Below are 22,354 nucleotides of genomic sequence, written 5' to 3' on the forward strand. Positions count from 1 at the left end.
GATAGATTCACATACAGTTGTAAGAACTGTGTAAGAGATATCTGGTACATACTTTACCTAGTTCATTGGTAACATCATGCAAAACTATGTGCCCAAGATCACAGTCATCATGTTGGCCTCCGCATGATGAAGACACAGCATTCCATCATAAGCCTCCTCTTTTGACCTTCCCCTTAGCAGATACCGCCTCGATTTTCCCCAGGTTTATACTTGTGTTGTTTCAACAGTGTTGTGAAAGTGGAATGGTTCCATATGCAGCCTTTTGGAATTGACTGTGCTCATGCAGCATGAGTCTCTGGAGACTCAGGCAGAGATAGCTATGTGTACCAGGAGTTCACTCCTCTTTGTGGCTGGATGGTACTCCACAGTGTTTAATCATCCACCCAGTGAAGGACATCTGCTTGTTTCTAGCTTTTTTACTATTATAGAAAAAGCTGCTACAAACATTCACACACAGCTTTTTGTGCGGAACATAAATTTTGTTTCTGTGGGACAGATACTCAGAAGTGCAATTGTTGGGCAGGATGGCAGTTGCATGTTTTAAGAAAGTCTCCAGACTGTTTTCCAGAGTGGCTGTACCACTTCGAGTTCCCACCAGCGATGTGTGAGCAATTCTGTTTCTCTGCAGCCTCATCAGCATTTGGTATTGTCACTGTTTTTTATTTTAACTCTCCTAGTAAGTATGTGGTGATATGTCATCATGGCTTTTATGTGCATCTCTTTAATGGCTAATGATGTTGAACATCTTGTCCTGTGCTTATCTGCCATCTGTGTCCTTTGGAATGTCTGATGTCTTCTGCTCCTTTTCTTACTGGATTATTTGGTTTTGTACTATTGAGTTCTGAGAGTGCTTTACCTATGCTAGATGCTAGTTCTTAAGCAGATATGTGGTTTGCAAACATTTCTCTGAGTATGCTTTTTATAAACTTCTTCACATAGACTTTTGCAGAACATAAGTTTTATCTTTGATTGAGTCACTTTATTAGTTTTTCCTTTTGTAGGTCATGGTTTTAATGTCAAGTATAAGAACCCCATGTTTTGTGCTAGATCTTGAAGTTTGTTTTTTCTAAAATGTTTAAAGTTTTACATTTTACATTTAAGGCTATGATCCATTTTGAGTTAATTCCTGTGTCAAGGTTTAGATCAAGGTTCTTTTTTTGTCATCGTTGCGTATGGATGTCAAGGTAATCCAGCACCATTTGTTGAAAATGCTGTTTTTTATTTCACTGACTTTTCTGTGCATCTTTTCAACTTACTACAGTGAGGGACCACTTCACATCTATTGAGGTGGCTACTATCAAAAACCAAATCAAAACAGAATTAACAAGTATTGGGAGGCTGTGGATAACCCTGTACATCACTGGTGGGATTGTAAAATGGTTCATCTGGAGGAAAACAGTTTGACAGTATCTCAGAAGGCAAGTATAGAAGAATTACCACATGATCCAGCAGTTTCACTTGCAGCAGTTTTTGCATCCAAAAGAAGCGAAAGCAGGGACTTGAACAGTTACCTGTAAACCCAAGTTCAAAGCAGCATTATTCACAGCAGCCAGAAGGTGGGAATGACCCAGGGTTCATCATTAGATGAAAGGAGAAGCAAAATGTGGCACATACGCATGATGGAATATCATTCAGCCATAAAAAGGACTGACATTGTGAAAGATGCTATCATGTAGCAGGACACTGAAAACACGCTCAGTAAATTAAGCCAGACATAGAGGACAAATAGTGTATAATTCTACTTGTGTGAGGGACCTAAAATAGGCAGATTCAAAAGGACAAAAAGCAGAAAAGAGGTTATATAGGGCTAAGGGGGCAGGGGAAGCAATTTTTTTTTTTTTTTTCAACTGGGTACAGAGCTTTTGTTGGAAATGATAAAAAAGGTTTGGCTATAGACAGTGGTGATGGTTATTCAGGATTGCAAATGTATTTAAAGCTACTAAAACACAAATGTTTGAAATGATAGCTATTGTGTAATTTAATTTGCAAAAGCCAGCTAGGTGCATTGGTATGGGTCAGTTTTGGGGTTTTCTGTGCTGTTCTGTTGGTCTGTGTTTGCTCCTCACCATCTGGATGACTGTGGTTACATGGCAGGCCTAAGCATTGTGTGGAGAGATTTCTCCCACTTTATTCCCTTTTTCCTCGAGTTGGACTCTTCTCAGGCCAGGGCCTGGCATTACTGGAACCCTTCCGGAACCCCCTTATGTGCTAGATGGCACTGTGGTTTGAGCCATTTTAGAGTCATCTTTGCCATATCCTCTGTCTCCAGCCTGGGTGTCTGACCCACACTGCTCTTTCTTGTTATGCAGACCATGTGGCTGCCCCCATCTCAGTTCCTGCTGTCCCTGTGGCCATCTGCAGTTGCCACAGCCAGTGGTATAACCTTCCCTCTCATCCCCACACCTGCTCAGTACCCTTTGGTCACATCCTGTAGCAGGTAGTCAGTCTCATCATTGTCCTGGCCCTCCTGTGGCCTGTGGGCCTCGCTGCTCTCCCTTCCAACCCTGTTCTTGGCTGTCCGGGCAGTGAGCCTGTGTCAGCTGGAATTTCACATCTCATTTGTGTGATGCTTAAGCATAAGCCCTATGAAGTGGGGACCATGCTGTGCTTTGTCCAGCCTGGACAGTGTGTAGAGGGCGTGTGTTGGATTTTGCTGGGGCCTGTGAATGTCAGAGGAAACTGTTCTTGGCTGGAGCAGGCTACTGAAGGGAGAGCAGTATAAAGAAATGAGAGTAGAGATAGATATGGTTTGGGATCCTGATGAGGAGGTGGTCTTAACTGTGTGGGCTGAGGTGCAGTTTCAGTAGAGAGGATGTAGGCAGATTAGGGTTACAAAAGTTTCCCTGACCCAGCAGAAAAATAGGCAAAGGCTTTGAATAGATACTTAGTGGAAGAGGATGTGCTGATGGCTTTTATAACCTGAAAGGATACTCAACTCACTAAGTGGAAAATACAAATGAAAACTAGGCTAAGAGGGCCAGACTGCTCCTGTCTGGCAGAGGTCAGGATTGGTGGCACCCTGTGCTCCTAGGCAACAGGAGGGAGGACAGGCTGTCTTCCTTCAGCTGAGTGAGGCAACTTCGTGCAGGGCTTGGCAGTCCCATTCCAGGAATTTACTCTTGTGCTTGCTTCCACACTTACGAAATGACAGCTGACGTGGCTAGTACCACTGTGCTGTTTGTAAGAGTGAAAGACTGATCCACCAGTAGGTCCCCATGGGGCAGGCTCAAGGCGTCACGGCCCTTCCATATGGATGCTGGAGCAGCAGGAGGCACCTTGCCAAAAATAAGAAACAAGAAGATCACCAAGACATGCATATATACATAAGTTTCACTTTAAAGTTCTGGTTTGAAATTGTTAGGATTCAACAGTAATACAAGTAGATAACATAACCAGTTACTTTAAAGAGGAACCCATGTCACTCCCCTCTAGGTGAAGGGACAGATGGTACCCACCCCACCCTGTACCCCAAAAGCTCTTAGTCCTCTGGTCCTTCTTCTGAAAGGATCCATTATCCAGACTTGAGGTTGTCCCTTTCCTTCCTCTACATCATCACCGAAGTGCAATACAAAATAATTTAATTTTTAAAACCCACTTGATCTGTTTGCCTGGTTCTGTACTTTATCTGAACAGAATCGTAGGACACATTGTTTTATGTTTTACTGCTTCTGGTTAGTGTTGTTGTTTGGTATGTACCCACATGCAGTGCCGATCATCTTTCCCATTCCGTGTGCCATGCAGGGAGCCAGTAGGTCTCAGCAGCACACTTGCCATCCCGTTGATGAGCCTGTCTTGTTTTTCAGTTTCCAGCAGATCCAGACTGTGCTGCCTGCCATGAACTGATGGGGCCCATGTTTTGCTTGTGTTTGTACCCAAGAGAGCCCTTGCAGGTCCCCACTGTGTCTTACACTCACCTAGGTGCTGCCAAACTCCTCCTGAGGGCCAGAAGTTTGGAAAAAGCAGGGTGCCGAGTAGTGTGTATGGTATGCTGTCATTTGTGTTGTTTTTATTTTTTGGGAATCAAGCTCAAGACCTTGTGTTTGCCAAGCAGGCACTTGTGCCTCTGGGTTACATCCCCAGCCCTTGTGTTGTTTTTAAAGTATTTTCCTTTCAGGAAAACCTCTAGCAGGATGATCTGCTTGCCCTGGTGGGTGCGGGGCCACAGGAGGCCTGCAGGAAGAACACGCGACAGATTCTGACAGTGTGCAACCTTGCCTTTATTTATCTCCACGTGGGCCCCGAGAGGCCTCCACTCTGCCACCAGCCCTTTCTCGCCGGTGGACTTTTTCTATCTCTCTCTGTGCTTTCTCTGTGCTTCCTCTCGTGGCGGGAGAGGCATTCACTTTTATAGGGCAACAGTAGCCAATCAGTTCAAAGCGCGCGATGCGGGCTGACTGGCTAACATCAGCTGTTGCTAGGCAGACTATCTTACAGAGCGGGTTGTTTAAGTCGCCAGCGCAATCAGGGGGCAGGAAGCAGGCGCCAACTTGACTCACTCGATGGGAGGGGCAATCTAGCTCAGGCTCCGCTCCCACCCACAGGCCCTACGTCCGCCAAGTAAGGCGACCGGTGTCGGCGGCTCCCAACACAACATGGGACAAAACTACGATCAACCAGTACGTTTAGCCACCTCAGTAATGTTGATCCAGTGGGGAAGCGAATCACATAGTAAGTGTTTGTGGAAAGAGCAAGGGGCCTTTTTGGGAAAAGATGAGTCAGGAAGTCCTGATCACCCACTTGGGTGACTAACACTCATCTAGACTTTATTGGACCAGGTAGTAGTGGTTATTCCTCAAGGAGCCATGCAGGCCTGGCAATTCTGGCTTTATCTTGAGACCTGGCCTTGGATGGATTTGCCTCCAAGTTGTAATATATTCTCATCTTCTGTACTGACTCCCTTGAGGGCCTAGCCCTGTCTGATTGCCAAGGATATTTTTACCTAACTTAGTTGTTTTTAATACTGGGGAGACTCAAAGGCCGTTATACAAGGGCATTCTGCTTTGGAGCAACCTTTTTCTTGTTCTGGATGGAGGTTTTGAGCAAGTTACCCTCAGGCTCAGAGCAGCTGTTTCAGGGTATAGGTACCAGGACTGATAGATGAACTGCCTGGGAATCCTGGCACCTGACCTCCCTGTGGTACCTTGGACAAGTTGCTGACCCTTCCCAGGCCTCAGTTTTTCCTGTTGCAAAATGGATTTGCTGAAATACCTATCCCGTCTAGGGCAGTGGTTAAGTAAAATGACAGCCCATGTTTTTGCTATGAGCAAGGCCATATATGTTCAGTAGGGTTAGTTTCACCCTGTGAAACAGCCAGCATGACATTCGAGACTCCCAGGTGCCTCCATTCCTCTCCCTCTGTGATCTCCCATTCATCCCTTGTGCTTCTGGCAGTGCTCTCCCAGCCTAAGGGTGGGGGACACAGCCAGCCTGCATGTCAGAGAGCTCACTGATCCCTAACCTAGACCCTGTACCCCACCACTGCTGAAGCTTATTGTTGCCCTACTGATCCCTGGCTTCCTGGGCCCCTGGTGCCCAGCCTGATGTTAAGGTGAGGCAGAGTGTGCATACGTTACTGGAGACTGAGCCTGCTGAAGCTGGCTATAGTTTCGGTTCCTGTTCCCAGGTAGTCCATTTTCTGTCCAGCAGCTGTGGGCTATGTGGCCCGGGCCCACACAGCTAGCTCTGGTCCTGGCTTGCCCCGCCCCGCCTCCTGCCCTCTGTGGGAGGAAGCCTCAGTCAGGCTTCACTGCTGGCAGGGCAGGGCCACATCACCACTACTGCCAGGGAGGCTGGGGTGTAGAGCCAGCTGACTGCCCTTGTGGGAGCCCTGGATCCTGGCTCCCTGCCTCCCCACTGAAAGCCTGTGTCCACCAGCAACCCCCATGGCTCAGGAGGTGAGCAGGAAGGAGGAGAGGGCTGGACTGGGAGAGGGGCCATACCTATCCTGAGGCCAGGGGCAGGGCCAGGGTTATTTCCTGTGTGTGAGGTAGCGGTGCCTATCTGCTAGGAACATTCCAGGTACTGAGCTGAGCCCAGCAACTCCCTGAGTGGAGTGCAGCTCCCCAGCTGAGCACAGCTTCATGAGCTGCTGTGCAAACATGCTTCTGGAGTCTGGTTTGCATGGGGTCTCTTGGAGACTGTGGCTCATTGAGTGATTCTGGCTGACCCTGGAGTTAACTGGGGACCTGAGGTGGGGTCTTGTTCCATACTGAGTGGATCTGGCCTTGTGTGGTCTCTTGGTCTAGCTTTGTATCTCAGGGTGTCCCTGGGCATGTGAATATCTGAGGGTGGCAGAAAGGCTGGTAGTCATGGAATGTCCTTGGGATTGTGTACCTACGAGCACGTCCCCTGTGTTTATAGAAGCTGTCTGGGGTTTTTAGTGTGTCTGTCCTGGGGCTCCCTGTGGTCTCTAGGGTTTGCCTATGGTCTCTGGTGTGTGGTCATTACATGTCCACAGAGGCTCACTCTGGGCTGCCTGGGTGTCCCCCTCCACTTACCTGTGTTCACTGAGCCCCCTACCTTTCCCACTGGAGCCTCTTTAGGTCCCCTCCAGGGCATCTGCTAGTGCCCAGGTTCTAGAGGCAAGAAGTTTGGCTCAGGGCACATGTCCCTGCCCCATGTCTCACAGCAAGGAAGGCACTGACTTGCTTCTGTAATGGCCACCACCTTGGTGCCTGAGATGTGGATACAAGATAGGTTGCTACGATCTCTGGCTGGTCAGGCAGCTGTGTGACACTGTGTGTGACTGGGGCCCATGGTCATGTGTGGCTAGCCTCAGATGTCCCATGCGCACATGGTGGGGGCAGGTCGTCCCTGTGCTCGTTTAGGTTCCTGCGTGTTGAGTGATGAGAGACTACAAGGGGGTCTCAGTTGCTGCATAGTGTGTCTCCCATGTCCGTGGGTGACCCTGACGGGGCATAATGTGGCAAGAGGTAGCCTCTGTGAGTGCTTATGTTCTGGTCTGGGAGGGGCTGGGAGCTTCCTTTCCGATTACCTCCTTCCCTGTGGCCTCAAGGAAGTGGTGAGGGAGTCTGTTGTCCCTAGTCCTGTGCCCCTCCTCCCATTTCCAGTATAATCTGCACCCCTGTGCATCTCTGGGAATGAGGGTGATGACAGTGCCCTTTCCATCTGTGCTCTATGCACCTGCAGATTGGGGCAGGGGCTGGATGAACCTGGCTGGGTAGTAAGTGTAGTCTTCTCATTCAGCCACACTGTACCTTATCCACCCCTGGTGCTGGCCAGGCTGGGGACACAGATGGTGGCCTTTGGTCCTGCCCTCCTGGGACACCCAGTTCAGGTAGAGAAGCAGACCTCTTCTCAGGCAGTGGCAGCCAGTCATGCACCCTTGTCCTGGAGAAGGTGAGACTGGCACATTTGCTTGCCCTGGGGAGGACTGTGCCCAGTACCTCCTTGCATGTGTTTATTTGTTCATTCATTCCTTGACAGGAGCAGTGATAACAGGGGCTCTGTGAACTGAGGGACTCTGTAGCCTGGTCTGTGTGGCTTTACTTGTGTCATCTCATTCACTGCAAATCTTCCCAAGAAGTAGGGACTGTCTCTGTGCTGGATTTGCAGATGAGAATGCTGAGGCCCAGAGAGGAGGCTCAGTGACTTGTTGAGGCACATACAGCTTGAGATGGTGGAGCCAGGATCTGAGACTGGACCATTTGGGTTTTTTGTTGTTGGTGGTGATGTTGGTTTTTTTTTTTTTTTTTTTTTTTTGTTTTTTTTTGTTTTGAGACGGGGTTTCACTATGCAGTTCAGACTGGCCTTGAACTCATTTTGTAGCCCAGGCTGGCCTTGAACTTGCAGTGGTCTTCCTACCTCAGCCTCCTGAGTACTGGGATTATAGGTATGAGCCACCACACCTGGCTTGGGCCATTTGCTTTTAAGAACCAGCCATACCAAACCCTGTACTGGGCCAGCCCTGTGCTGGGCAGTGGCCAAGAAAGGCTGTCTTCCTGGAGGTGCCCAGCCATTGAGGAGTCAGTAATCAAAGGATCACACAGACAAATGTAAAATTGTACTTGTGATAGGTGCCCTCGGAGAAGGTGAGCGATGCAGTAGTTTGAGGAAAGAAGAAGGGATAAGAAGGCAAAGGCTGGGGTTGGAGGTGTTCTGGGACCCAGGCCAAGGTAGAGTCTGTGCACAGGCCTCATAGGGAGGATGGTGCTGCCCCTGCTAGAACAAGGTGAACAGGGCTGCCCAGGCTCCTAGGAGGACTGACTTTCCAAGGCCAGGGCACCCTGGAGCTGTGTCATTTGTGAGGTTTCCTCAGTGTGAGAACTGGTGTGTCCCTGCAAGTGTCTCCTCTATGGTTTGCCTGTTACCTGTAGTTGAAATACGCAGCTGCTTCCTCTTATCACCCACCAAGGCCTCCTTGCAGTGAGAAGGGCAGATTTTAGGACATGCATGAGGCTTACCCATCCTTGGGGTGCCAACTAATGATATAGGCAGCAGTATCACTTATTTACTCCCCAGATATTCATGAGGCACCTGCTGTGTGCTAGGTAGTGCTCAAGATGCCAGGGAGCCGCTACTGTACTGGGGGACCAGAGAAGGGCTCCAAGTTTTTAAGAGGTTTTATTGGCACTGAGACCTGAATATCAAGAAAGGATGAGCTGTGCAGTTCTGAGCAGTGAGGACAGTAGGTTCAAAGGCCCTGAGGCTAGGACAAGCTCTGATATGTCCAAGACAACAGCAAGGAGAAGGCCAGCATGCCTGATCCAGGAGAAAGGTAAAGGTGCTGGCTGCATGGGCAGGGTCTGGTTAGTCAGCTGCTCCTGACAGGTGAATTTGTTCATCTGCTCTCTGCTGCTTCATCTGCCCTTCTCACCAAGGCAAACTTTCCGTTAGTCATTCTGGTGGTTGTTAGAGAGTTCCTCCTACCCTAGTCCTATGAGTCCCCAGGGTTCTTCCTCTGGAGTGGAGGCCTCAGCTGAAGTTAGGACCACTGAGAAGTAGGAAGCTGAGTGGATATCAACAAGAAGCAGAGTTAGTGCTTTTGTGACCTGGTACTGGGTCACCATGGTCAGTGACTTCCCATCTCTGGGCCTCAGTTTTCTGAGTTAGGAAGCAGGAAGGAAGAGGATACCCTGCCCACCCAGGACTGTTTGGCAGGCCCAGCATTGCCCTCTAAGACTGGGGCTGGCCTGCATGCAAGCCAGCAGCTATGCAGGGGCACATGCTGCCCTGATTGCAGCCACAACTGACTAGGTTACTACACCTGCCTTCATGTGCTGCCAGTAGAGTGGGCAAGAAAGCAGGAGGCAAACCGATGACTCCACCATGTCAGGAGCCAGCAGCGCTGGAGAGGTGGACTGTGTGCCACGCCTGCCACCTCCACTTTTAGGGAAGCCCGAGACCTGCCTGCTTCTGCCCCTGTGCAGTCTCTTGACCACTGTAGCTCCCACTGGATCCTCTTCCCTGGTTCTTTTCCCTGGTTCCCTGCTCTTTTCTTGCCCAGCACTCGGCCACACACCTAGCAAGAGTGAGCCTGTAAGGAGCCCATGAGGCCAGAGTCATTGCACCCACCCTGCACAGAGAGTCACACCTCCACCACTAAGAAAAGGCCCTGCCTCACCTGCCTCCCAGATGTGTCTGTTCCCTCTCTCCTGCCTTACAGCAGCCATATCTGCAACTCAGCATGAGCCTTCCTTGGGATCTTTACTCTGGCATTTCCCACTGCCCAGTATGGTCTGTGCTCGGGTGCTTGCCCTTGGTGCAGCCTGGCTGCCACTTTACTGAAAATGCCACCCTCACCTTCCCCAGCACCTCCTGAATGTGGCTTCAGTTCCTTTGCACACCACCTGCCGCCATACAGACCTCCTGATGCTGCGTGCCCTGGCTGTCTCCTTCCCTGGCACAAGCTCCCAGGGCCAGGATGCTTCTGGCCATCCCATCCACCGCTGAAGTCCTGGCCTGGCTGAGCCTTCCTCAGTAATGATCCACAGGCGCCTCGCTCAAGGGGTGGGTGCTGTGACTTGTGGGTTCACTTGTGGGTGGAGAGTATACTTGCCCAGGAGGGATAAGAGGATGTGTCAGTGCCAAAGCCTACTGACTTCTTAGAACTGGATCAGAGTAGAAGGCCTCTTAAGAGACTGCATGATGGGGGGTGTGTGGGGTGATGGTGAGAGCTGGCACAGGGGTGGAGGCGGCTGCCAGGCCCTCAGGGCAGAGTAGGGCCTGCCATGGGCTGCATAGGCAAGCCAGACTTCCCTCTGTTGTCATGGCATAGCTCTTTAAGGCAAGTGGTAAACTGAGGTAGAAAGAGACCTTCCCAGAGCGAGCGGGAAAAGATCACATGTGATAGAGAGTAAGCAGGACCCACAGTGTAGGCTTTGGACTGTGGCTATTTCACCCTAGTGACTAAAATGAAGGCTGCGTCCTCTGTGCTTCCCTGGACCCTGATTCTAGCTGGCCACCCCACCCTCCCTCTCCTCAGGGATGCTAGCCTTGGAGCCCAAAGGGCTGCTGTGGGGGTCAGAAAGTAAGCAGTTTTGCTCAGTCATGTGTGCGCACACACTCAGAGTCTTGTTTTACGAGTAATCTTAGCCTTCCACTGGCTGATGGCAGGGGTGGAGGGGTTGACGGTGGGTCCTGGTTTTTTCTCATGAGGGGGCAGAGGGTAGAACAAGTGAGTGTGGGGGAGCTTGAACACTTTGGTAGCTTTTGGTAGGCCAGGTCAGAAACAGCCTGTTCCACATGTTAACAAGTTCAAGAGATTTTTTTTTAATTGAAATAAACATTTTTATAGTAGGATACAAAATGTGCCTGCATTTTGAGGATCAAACATTGTACTTCAGAGGTGACTGTGCCCCTGGCTGGGACTGCAGCCCATGTGTCTCCATTTCACTTCCTCTCTGCCCTCTAGGGTCATCAGGTCGCCCTAGCCTCTGGTGCTGTCCATGTGTTTCTCCAGACTTTTCGATGTGGCTAGAGTGTATGCCGGGGCAGATTGAAGTATCCGAGCAGGGGCAGCGCCGCCCGTAACAGTGATCTGCACGAGGGATGGGACAGTATCTGGGGTGTTGGGGGACAGCAGGGAGCAAGAGGATGATGGCCATTGCTCTTGAGGAGCTGACCTGCTAGGGAAGAGAGACAGATTTAAAGGGGTGCACACATGTGTATACACCCCATATAGACGTCTGTGTGGTGAGTGCAGGAGGCAGTAGAGCAAGAGCCAAGGTGGCAGGGACAGGAATATCTGAGTACAGGACATGTGTGGGCAATGCAGGAGGTTCCAGCTGGACAGCCCCTGCCAAGGCCCAGGGGGACGCATGTAGGACTTGATACTAAGCAGGGAGGCCACAGGCTAGACAGAGTGAGCAGGGGCAGGGAGGAGAGGAGGACAGCAAGGCGGCAGGAAGATCCCTCGGGACTCGTGGGCCGTGTGAAGTTTCGGGAGCCAGTAAAGGGTTTCAGCACGTGGACTCTGAAGTGTTTCAGACGCCGCTAGGGCCTGCTCTACCTGGAGACCTTAGAGAACGAGTTCACCTCTGTGAGCTTCCGTTTCTACATATGTGAAGTAGGCTCAGAATGGCCACTTCACTGACGGTAAAGGGAGCCAGTGAACTCCATGTAGACATCTATCTACCTGGGCCCCCTGACATGGTGATGGCAGGGTCAGGATTGGAGCTGAGCCCTCAGTGAGACATGTTTAGTGTCAGGGACTTGTTTTCAGACATCTGATCTGCAGACTGACCTACCCAAGGCCCATGGAAAAGGTGAAAATCATAGAGGTGGCTGCTTGCAGTGCCCAGCCTGGAGTCTGATGTCCAGCCTGTTGCCTTTGCTGAGTCACTTGGATTAGTGGCTGTCCTCCCTGGCTTGTTTTCCTTGTCTGTTGCATGGGGTGGTAATGGCCCCTTCCTCCTGGATTGGATGCACAGGTTACAGGAGGGATGCTGGGTAGAGTGCTGAGAGGAGCAGCACCCAGTAGGCGCTGAGTCTGTGGGCTGCTGCTGAAATGGTGGCAATGTTAAGCACTTTCTGTGCGCATGTGGCTCTGATCGCTGTGGCTGTATCTGAGCCAGGCCCTTGGTGCCTTGTGCTCCTGTGTGCTGTGCGATTTCTTGTAAAAACTTTCAGAATCAGCTGCTGTCATCACCCTCTTTTAAAAGAGGCCAGCATTGAGCTCCCTGGAGTGCGGTGGATCAACTCACTCCACTTTACAGATGAAGTGAAGTTTCACAACTCTTGCAGCAAACATTTTTAAGGCCAGGGTTGCCTGAATATGAAGTTCTGAGCTGACCTGGGACTGGGTTAGCTTTGGGGTCCCTGCCTTGGGAGCCTGCAGGGCCAGGAGCTGTGTGGGAAGGACCTGAGTGGCACTTTTGCCTGATCATTATAAACATGGCCAGTTCCTCTGTTTGTCCTGCCCTCCATATGGTGCCTAGAGGAAAGGGTCGGCCCAGGCAAATATCCGGAGGTGTGTTCCTCCGACCCTTTGCCTGCTGGGTCACAGGAGTGGCAGCATGTGGGGAGGCAGCCAGTGTGGGTGGGGGATATGGTGGGAAAGGCAGCTACCCTCCAGTAGCCTCCCATCTCTATCCTGAGTTCCTCCTACTTCAGGACCTGGTGCTTCCTCCCCTGGGTTTAGTGAGCAGTTACATGGCTGACCCTGGTCCCACCTTAGTGCTCTCAGGTGGGGAGGGGGTTTATGCTGGCAGAGCCAGGAGTTCATGGTGAGGAGCTGGCTACACAGAAAGCCAGGGAGGCCGTAGGACCTGGGGCATGGAGCTAGTGCTTTGCAGGAAAGGACAGCCCCAGCAGCTGGAACTAGAAAGATCTAGAGCCAAGAAGGAAACGATGGGGCAAAGAAAGGTCAAGGCCACTAAGATGGATAGAATGAAAGGCTGGAAGGAGGGATAGGCAGTGTTCAGGAGCTGACACTGAGGAGAGGCACTCGAGGGTCTCTTAACCATGCAGTGTCCCCTGCCCCTCTTGGGGCTGTCCCACCTAACATCCAGTTATGTAGGCTAGGGCAAATGGACTCTGGGCCAGTGCGAGAGCCCTGGCCAGTCCTGGCTCTGACCATCACTGGCCCCAAGGGGCTAGCTGAGACAGGTTGGCTGCTGCGTCCCTACCCACCTCCCACTGGGCTGCCACTGCCAAACCGGTTCTCCCAGATGGCTGCCCATTGATGGTCCTTCCTCTGGGATGGGACCTCCCTCCCTTCTGATCTTCTGCTGACAAGACTGGGTCCTCATGGGAAGGCCAAGCTTGGAGGGGGAGGGGACACGTGGTCAGAGGTATGTTGAGGTTCACAAGATTGGAGGCTAGCCCTGTGGCTAGTGCTGTACCAGGAGCTGGGGAACTGCTGGGCATGAGAAAGAAGTCCCCACAGCATGTTTCTCCTTGTGCTGTGGCCTTGACTCTCCTGGCGCCTCTCCTGGGAAGTTTCCCCTTAGCCTAGCCTGCTGTCCCTCTAGGGCTGGGACTGTGTCCCTTGCATGCCAGCCCTGACCACTCTGGAGGCATGTCAGTCTATCTCACATGGATCCCCAGATCAGAGGCTCTCCAGCTTCTCAGCTGGTTCCACATGCAGCCAGCAGAGGGCTGGATGGTGGGTTACTGAATGAAGCAAGAAATGAACTTGTGGATCTTTTTCCTTTATCTTACAGATGAGTAACCCGAAGCCCCGAGGGGAGACATCACCTGCCCAAGGGCACTTCTAGCCCAGCCAGCCTCAAACCAGGTCTGTGTGACCCTAGGACCCACATGTGGGACTTCTGAGATGAGGCTGCAAGGCACAGGGCCATCCGAATGTTGTGGCAGCACACCTGGCGGGCTCGTCTGTCATGCCTGGGACTCTGTTCATCTGTCTTTTCTCACAGCAGCCCTGTGGGCTCAGGGTGTGGAGAGCGTGGAGAAGCCCAGTCACTTGCCCTGGGTCACCTGTGGCAGATGGCAGGGGAGAGTTGTCTTTACCTACTGACTCCCCTCAGGCCTCTTGGACTTCCAGAGAATTTACTCTCTGCCAGGGGCTGTTTAAAGTGCCCAACTGAAAACTAGACCATAAAGCTTGGGGTGTCATGGTGAGGACACCTGGACATCTGTACCTCTGTACCTACCCTCATCTTAGTAGGCAGCAGAGCCGGGTGGCAAACGCAGGTGACAGGGATCATGTGGGCCACAGGGGGGCTCTGAGCAGGAGAGGTTTGTGACCCACCCTGGCTGCCCAGGAGGAACCCACAGGGTAGAGGGCTGGGGCTGGGTCTGGGGCAGGTGGCTGGCTATAGGCAGAGGAGAGAGGCAAAGGATGTGGGTGAGTATCCACCTCCCACTCACCCCACTGCCCACCATGCTTACCCCCAACAGCGCCTCAAGCGCAGAGGCTCCGGCACCATGTTTGGGAAGAGGAAGAAGCGGGTGGAGATCTCAGCACCTTCCAACTTCGAGCACCGTGTGCACACAGGCTTTGACCAGCATGAACAAAAGTTCACAGGGCTGCCCCGCCAGTGGCAGAGCCTGATCGAGGAGTCAGCTCGCCGGCCCAAGCCCCTCGTGGACCCCGCCTGCATCACCTCCATCCAGCCCGGGGCTCCCAAGGTACACCATTGCTTACCACCGCCTCCCCCAACCTGTGCTACCCCCAGTGGCCCCAGCCCTTAACCCTGTCCTTGACCCTGCAGCCAGCACCTCCTCACTGACCTTCCCACATCTGCAGCCTAAGGCTGGCCTTCTACCCTCCCCTTCCCATGGGCCCCATCCTGAGAAGGTCTGTCCCCTTCTACAGATCCCCACACCGGCCTCTAAGTCCTGCCCTCACTCCAAGCTGCATGCCCTGAGCTCCGTGTCCTGTTCCCGGTACCACATAGCTGACCTCTAGCCTGCCCAGAGCTTCCTGACAGGAAGGGAAGGACCCACTCCCAGATGGTGACAGCCCCAAGTGGTCAGCCTGAAGTGAGAGATCTGAGATGTGGCACCTGGGCCAGGCAAGGGCTCCCAGTGAGCCTCCTGGAGGAGGGAACCTTAGCTGCACCCGAGGACTGAGAAGGAGGGGGAAGTGAGCTAGCAGGAGAAGCAGGGCGTGTATCAAGGAAATGGCTTTTGTGACACGTTGAGCTTTTGGTTTTGTGGAATTTTCCCTGCCATCTTGAACAAAAATGTCAGGGTCAGGATTGGAGCTGAGGTCTGTTTCTGTGGCCCATACTCTTCACCCCTTCATGCTCCGTGGGTGCTATAGGAGCTGTGGCCTGCAGCCAGGCTAGCCAGTGCAAGATTGCCCATGCCAAGCCTGTTAAGCCAGCGTTGGAGCACAGACTGTCCAGGACTGATGGGGTGTGGAAGGGCTGTGACTGGGGGAGCTTGGCCAGGTTTGTCCCCAGAGGGTGGAGAGGGGTGTGCCTGTTGGTCAGCAGGCCAAATGCCTGGGCAGGACGTGGCTGACTCATCCTCTCTGGATGCCCAACCCAGGCCTGGCAAGGAGGAGGCCCAAGGTCAGTGAGTTGACCCTGGGCACAGTGCTGCATCTCAGGCTGAGGCCAGCAAAGAGTGTATGTGTGACCCCTGAAAACTGCTCTGCATATTTGAACTTCTTTCCACTAATTTAAAAGCAGCATTGCTACACACCCATCACCCCAGCTTCTCCAGAGGCCGAGGTGGGAGGTGTGCAAATTTGAGCCCACCCTGGACAACCTAACAAGACCCTTTCTTTTTTTTTTTTTTTTTTTGTGTGTGTGTTTTTTTCCTTTTTATCGGTACCGGGGATCGAACTCATGACTGTCTGCTTGCGAGGCAGGTGCTTATGCCGCTGAGCTAAATCCCCAGCCCCAACAAGACCCTTTCTTAAGATAAAAAGGGTTGTGGATGTGGCTGAGTGGTGGAGTGCTTGCCTAGTGAGCATGAGGCCCAGGGTTCAGTTCCTGGGTACTGAAATAGAAAAATAATAAAACTGCTTAGCAAGCAGTACACTTCACAGCTGAAGCTCTGTTTGTGGCTTCTCATGGCAAACCAGCTGGTACCCAGTGACAGCTGTCTCTAGGTGGGCCCTGGCTCTTTTGGACCCACAGTTATGTTGTGCCCCACCCTCCATGTGTAGAGCCACTACACACAGGTTGTGCCCATCCCCAGTGTCTGAGAATTCAGGCTTTGCTTTGCTCACAGCCAAGAGCCTTACCTGCAGCTGGTGCCTCGAGTGGGAAGAGTGTCTCACCCTAGTACTTGTGCTTGTTGTCCTTGGCCAGCAGTATCCTCATTCTAATGTCACGGCCAGACCCTGTGTCTTCCTTGCTTCCTTAGGTCCCTGGGCTAGGCCAGGCTTCCGAGCCAACAGCCAGGGCCCAGGAGAGGCAGGGGCAGCAGCCTCTGTGGCCTGGGGTGTGTGTGTGGAGTGTCTTCGGCACACCAGAGGCAGCGTGAGCCCATATTGCTGTGGGCCAATGATCAGCAGCAGGCAGGGCCCACATTCCTGACCCCTCATGGCTTCTGCCAGCCTGCTTCCCTCCCTCCCTCCCTCGCTGGTTAAGCAAATGTTTACTGAGCACCTTCTGTGTGCCTGGCACCATTCTGGGCCGAGATGTAGTAGAGCTGGAAGCAGATGGGAGAAAACACTCGCTGCCTTTGGGATTGTTTGGCTGGGCAGAGCCATACAGTGGCAGATGTATCCGTGCTTTGTGTCAGTGTGTGCTGAGTGCCTGGGGTAGAGAGAAAGCAGGGAAGAAGGCAGCAGCTGCTGTTTTAGACTGGGTGCTCAGTGAGCCTCACTGAGAAGCTGGGTTCTGAACAGAAGCCTTAAAGGAAAGAGAAAGAACCATGAGGACACCCAGGGCAGTGCGAGCAGCCAGTGCAAAGGCCCTGAGGTGGGCATGTGTCTGGTGTGTCAGACGAGCCAGGAGTGGGCCTGTGTGCTTGGAGCTGAGGGCCTGCAGGGAGACTGGAGGCCACAATTCAGTGCCCAGGGGAGGCAAGGTGGCTGGATCCAGGATGCATTTGCATTTACATGACCCCAGGGCCGTCTTGCCCTCTACTTTGACCCACAGTCACATTCACTCTCCCTATACCCCACCTCCTTCTCCAGGAAAGCAAAGAGTGTTGTTTTGGGGTTAATGACCCTGGCAGCTTATAGGGGAGGAGGAGCTGAGCCAGGCCCTGGCCTCAGCAGCCTATAATTTGCAGCTTCCAGAACTGATTACAGGGTGGGCTGGCCCCCACCCCTCCCCCCAGCCAGGATTCTCCTCCAGTCTGGGGAGCCAGGGGACAGGGATGTCACCAACCTGGGCTGTGGGATGACAGCCTGACCACAGAGATTGCTCTTGAAGTTCCCCTTCACTGTGGCTGCAGTGAAGTGGCTGCAGGGTGCCCTGTCCTGCCCCCACCTGCCCCCCCATCATCACCCCATGGCATTTCTTCATTGTGTCTCTGTCTTGTCTCTGTGTGTGTTGTGTTGTCCTGTCGTATGTTGGTGCACTTCCTGTGTCCCCCTCCCTGCTTGGCCCCCACCCCCTTTGCCCTGGACCCCAGACCATCGTGCGTGGCAGCAAAGGTGCCAAGGATGGGGCCCTCACGCTGCTGCTGGATGAATTTGAGAACATGTCGGTGACACGCTCCAACTCCCTACGGAGAGACAGCCCACCACCCCCAGCCCGTGCCCGCCAGGAGAACGGGGTGCCAGAAGAGCAGGCTGCCGCAGCCAGAGTGGGCCCAGACAAGGCCAGCAGCCGAGGCCGGGTCACCACTCACAGTGAGGCGGGTGCTGGCAGTGGTGACAGCCGGCGAGTGGGGCCAGAGAAGAGGCCCAAGTCCTCCAGGGAAGGCCCAGGAGGGCCCCAGGAGTGCTCCCGAGACAAACGCCCTCTCTCCGGGCCTGATGTTGGCACTCCCCAACCTGCCAGTCTAGCCAGAGGGGCAAAACTGGTGGCTGGCAGGCCTTTTAACACGTACCCACGGGCCGATACGGACCACCCATCCAGGGGTGCCCAGGTAACCTGTCCCCCAGGACCAGCCCCATGCATTGCTCATCCTGACCACTCATGTGTCTGTCCCACACCAAGAGCAGAGCATCCCCTCACAGCCCCCTTTCTCTTCTGTTGCAGGGGGAGCCTCACAATACAGCTCCCAATGGGCCATCCATGGGGGGCCTGGCAGCCCCCCAATCCTCTTCCTCCCGGCCTCCTGCCCGAGGCCGTGGTGCTCCCAGCCCTGGAGTGCTGGGCCCCCATGCCTCTGAGCCCCAGCTGGCCCCTCCAGCCCGCACCCTCACTGCCTCTGCTGCACCCCCAGCCCCCGGCCCCCCTGGCCCCCGCTCACCCCAGAGGGAGCCCCAGAGAGTGTCCCATGAGCAGTTCCGGGCTGCCCTGCAGCTGGTGGTGGACCCAGGGGACCCCCGCACCTACCTGGACAACTTCATCAAGATTGGCGAGGGCTCCACAGGCATCGTGTGCATCGCCACTGTGCGTAGCTCAGGCAAGCTGGTGGCGGTCAAGAAGATGGACCTTCGCAAGCAGCAGCGCCGTGAGCTGCTCTTCAATGAGGTGGGAAGGAGCAGGGGCAGTGGGATCCTCCGCTTTCCTTCTCTCCCCACCCTGTTCTTTCTCCCCCTGGCCCAGGCCCGTCTTCACTCTTCATATCCTCCTGGGCCATATCTGCACCCCCCCCCTCCAGCATGGGCTTCCCACTTCTTTCCTGACCACCCAAGCCCACTTTACTGTTTCCTCCACCTCCTGAGTCCCAGCCCACCTGCAGAGTGCCTCCAGGCTGGAGCCCTGATCCCTGCTCCATGCGGCTTTGTCTTACCCCACTCAGCTCCTGCCCGGCTGCCCCCTCAGGCATTCCCCTGACAGTCCCCACATGGCAGCCAAAGGAATCTTTGACATTCAGACCTGCTTGTCCCTGCCTAATGGGCCCTCAGGCTCCCCCAGTGCCCTTGGGGTAGGGTTCACCCCTTTGCTGCCATTTCAGGCCCTGCACCATCCGGCCCCCAATGGGTGTTTGGTTTCATCCAACTTCTAGCTGGATCTTGGTGGCCTCTCTGACAGGACTTGTTCCAAAGCAGCCTCTGGGGTCCAAGAGGGGAGTCTGGGCATGAGAAATGTTCCCCGCCTCTGGTTAGGAGCGCCAAGGGGAGGCCCGGCCTGAGGCTGCCTGGACAGCTCCCACCTGCCTCTTTCCAGCACTTTCTCCACTGTCCCATAGCCAGCTCTCACCCACATTCCCCTGGGCCAGCTGCACAGAGGACTCAGGAGTAATACCAGCCCCTGACACAAGCACAGGGCCCCCCAGTCCAGCCCCTGACAGTGGCTGAAGTTCACCATCCTCCCCAACACACATCCTTTCCCTGCTTATCCTTCTTACTTCAGCTCTGTACCTGGCCTTCCTCCACTCCTGTCCCAGCACAGCCTCTGGTTAGGGCTGCTGAGCCCAGCCTAGGCCAGGCCAGGATGGTGTCCAGGTGAGGGCGCACCCCCAGAGTACAGGCATTGGGCTTCAGGCTGGCCTTATCGGTGGGTCCCAGCCACCAGGGTCAGTTGGCCAGGCTGAAGAGGGAGGTGGGAGGCTGGTGGGGGCTGGGCTGAAGGCTGAGGCTGGTGCTCCCTGCCCCGGCAGGTGGTGATCATGCGGGACTACCAGCACGAGAACGTGGTGGAAATGTACAACAGCTACCTGGTGGGGGATGAGCTCTGGGTGGTGATGGAGTTCCTGGAGGGTGGCGCCCTCACTGACATTGTCACCCACACCAGGTAATGAAGGGGGCGGGGACCCTGCTGGCTCTTCAGCACCCTTCCGATCTCTGCCAGGAAGGGACTGCATCCCTCCGGAGGGTTTGGTAGGGTCATGTCTCCTTGGAGCCAGCAGAACTGTGGGGCCCCAGGATAAGAGTCTCAGGTTCCTTTGGCAATGGGTCGGGGTCCCCCATTGACTCCCCAGGATAGGCGCTGTCTGCTCAAGTCTGCTACCCTATCCCAAGGCAGGGCTGGTCCTTCTTGGATCTGGGCCGGCACTGTCTGCCCGTCAGCCCTCTGCTCGTAGGATGAACGAGGAGCAGATTGCTGCCGTGTGCCTGGCTGTGCTGCAGGCCCTGTCTGTGCTCCATGCCCAAGGTGTCATCCACCGGGACATCAAGAGTGACTCGATCCTGCTGACGCACGATGGCAGGGTGAGGAGGGGGTGGCAGGGACTGGCTTCCCTGCCTCACCCAGTACCCTCTGCTGCTCAGTGACCACAGAGCAGTGAACAGATCTGTGCCTCATAGAACGGTCCAGACTCTGGGGGCCAGGTTGGTGGGCACCAATCAGCACACAATTAACAGCTATAGACTAGCACCGGGGCCCTGTGACAGCCACAGCTCTGCCACATACTTCTCTGTCTGCTGCTGCTGACCCCCTGTAAGCAGTGGATGGGCCACAGACCCTGGGCCTGCCTTCCCTGTTTTGGGCTGAAGTTTGGACTCTGTGGCCATGGATGATCTACACAGCGCCCAGCACTTGCATTTCTAATCCAGGGAGTTTTCTGTGGGACAGGCCCTGGGACCACCACATTCTTGCAAAGCTGGTGACTCTGCCAAGGAAGGTCCATCAGTGAGGGCAGAGGCAGCACATGTTTCTACTGAGAGGATGAGAAGCCAGGGCTGTCTGCAGATGTCTCCACAGAACATCTGTGAGCCTTCTGAAATCGCACCCACCTGTGTGGGCGTGTGTTCTGGGGGCGAGCAGATCCATAGATATCCTTAGGCATCTGAAAGGGCCCACAGCACCCAGAAAAAGTATAAATCCTTGGTTCTGGGAAGCTGGTTGTTGCAGAGGCAGTCTGTATGTGTGTGTGTTACACATAAGTGCACACACACAAATGCACTCCTCAGGGCTGAGTCGTGTTCGTATCTGCCCTGTGTACTGAAGACCTGCTCCCTCCAGAGGGGACAGCCACTTTCCCAAGACCCCTGTGGCACATGGTGCCTCCACTCTGTCAGGCCAGCAGATGTGAGACCCTGAGGCTCCCCTGCCAAGAGGTGAAAGAATCACTTAGTGACTCCAGAGCCCAGCTCTTGCCTCTGGGCTTCACAGTGGAGCCAGAAGTGAGATAGGGACGCATCTCTGCTTGTCCTTCCCCAGCCACACCTCTGACACTGCCCGCTCTGCCCTGTCCCAGGTAAAGCTGTCGGACTTCGGTTTCTGTGCCCAGGTGAGCAAGGAAGTGCCTCGGAGGAAGTCACTGGTAGGCACGCCCTACTGGATGGCTCCAGAGCTCATCTCCCGCCTTCCCTACGGGCCAGAGGTAAGCCCATTGTGGCCTGGCTGTGTGGGAGCAGCCTCGGCCCGGGGGGTGGTGGGCGCCATCTGAGGGAGGGGTTGCAGGGGTTGCAGGCTTCACGGAAGAAGAGAGGGTGCATGAATTCGTTAGTTCATTATCGACTGATTACTGATTCCGAGCCAGGCGAGTACTTGCAGTGGGAGCAGAAGTAGCCATGGCCCTCCGTGGCAGTGTAGTGCAAGGCCACAAACTGGACTTTTCACTGAGTGGCCTGAAGAGACTCTTGCAGACATTTTTAATTGAGTTTGCTCACAGCCATCAGAACCTTCTGTTGAAAAGCCAGATTCTGTTGAATCTGCCCCTCTGTAGAGGCTGCTTGAACTCTTGGCAGCGATGGCTAAGAGAGACTCCTCACTTGAGAAAGGGCAGGTCCCTGTGTTTTAACTGAGTTCCCACCCACCCTAGTTGCCCACCCTGGCCTGCTCCACTCACTGTGGCTCCCTGACTGGTCCTGGGGATTCTGCTGGCCTTGCCCAGTACCTGGCTAGGGGAAAGGGTACCTCTGACCGAAGCGGGGTCACTGGGAAGGAGACTGGTGTGGAGTCTGAGAGGACTACCCACGAGTGAAAGAACCAGTACAAACTTCACCTCGACTGTTCTAGGGTGGACAGCTGTCCATGTGATTGTTCTCGTCACTGTCTTCGGTGACTTTGCTCAGGCAAGGGCCCCCTCGTGGAGCCGAGAGGACCCCTGGCCACGGGGATACTCCTCCCACTCTGGGTTCCCCAGAGGAAGGCTGGGAGCAGGCAGCAAAGAGCAGAGCTTGGCACTCGCCCCTCCAAGGACTTCCTGGAAGGGGAGCACATGGAGTCTGGCCTGCTGGCATCCTGGGCATCAGAGAAGGTGTTCTGGGCTCAGGGATTCTAGAAGCAAAGAAGCAAAATGGGGAACCGCCCCCGCTCGGGATTGCCGAGGACTGGTTTGCCTTCTGCCACCCAGCCTTGCCACTCCCTCCCCTACTGCAGGTGGACATCTGGTCGCTGGGGGTAATGGTGATTGAGATGGTGGACGGGGAGCCTCCCTACTTCAATGAGCCACCTCTCAAAGCCATGAAGATGATTCGGGACAACCTCCCACCCCGACTGAAGAACCTGCATAAGGTGGG

The 22,354-nt window shown here is 54.1% G+C and overlaps 1 protein-coding gene across 3 annotated transcripts in view; it reads left to right on the forward strand.

Annotated features, from left to right (window-relative positions):
- Window positions 1-22,354, forward strand: part of Pak4 (p21 (RAC1) activated kinase 4) — a 40,539-nt gene that overhangs the window by 16,792 nt on the left and 1,393 nt on the right. For 2 of the 3 annotated variants that reach the window (XM_003467256.5, XM_013149911.3), the window contains exons 2-9: window positions 13,626-13,699; window positions 14,323-14,553; window positions 17,467-17,925; window positions 18,039-18,476; window positions 19,549-19,682; window positions 19,972-20,098; window positions 21,088-21,213; window positions 22,215-22,349. In XM_003467256.5, the coding sequence (XP_003467304.1) occupies window positions 14,350-14,553; window positions 17,467-17,925; window positions 18,039-18,476; window positions 19,549-19,682; window positions 19,972-20,098; window positions 21,088-21,213; window positions 22,215-22,349 (1,623 nt within the window). In that variant the 5' untranslated portion in view covers window positions 13,626-13,699; window positions 14,323-14,349. The remainder of the gene's footprint in view (window positions 1-13,625; window positions 13,700-14,322; window positions 14,554-17,466; window positions 17,926-18,038; window positions 18,477-19,548; window positions 19,683-19,971; window positions 20,099-21,087; window positions 21,214-22,214; window positions 22,350-22,354) is intronic. The other variant, XM_013149912.3, reaches the window with a different exon arrangement.

Source organism: Cavia porcellus, unplaced genomic scaffold (genome assembly GCF_034190915.1).
Source record: "Cavia porcellus strain 051 isolate PalLab524CR breed Dunkin Hartley unplaced genomic scaffold, mCavPor4.1 scaffold_7, whole genome shotgun sequence".
Lineage (NCBI taxonomy): Eukaryota > Metazoa > Chordata > Mammalia > Rodentia > Caviidae > Cavia > Cavia porcellus.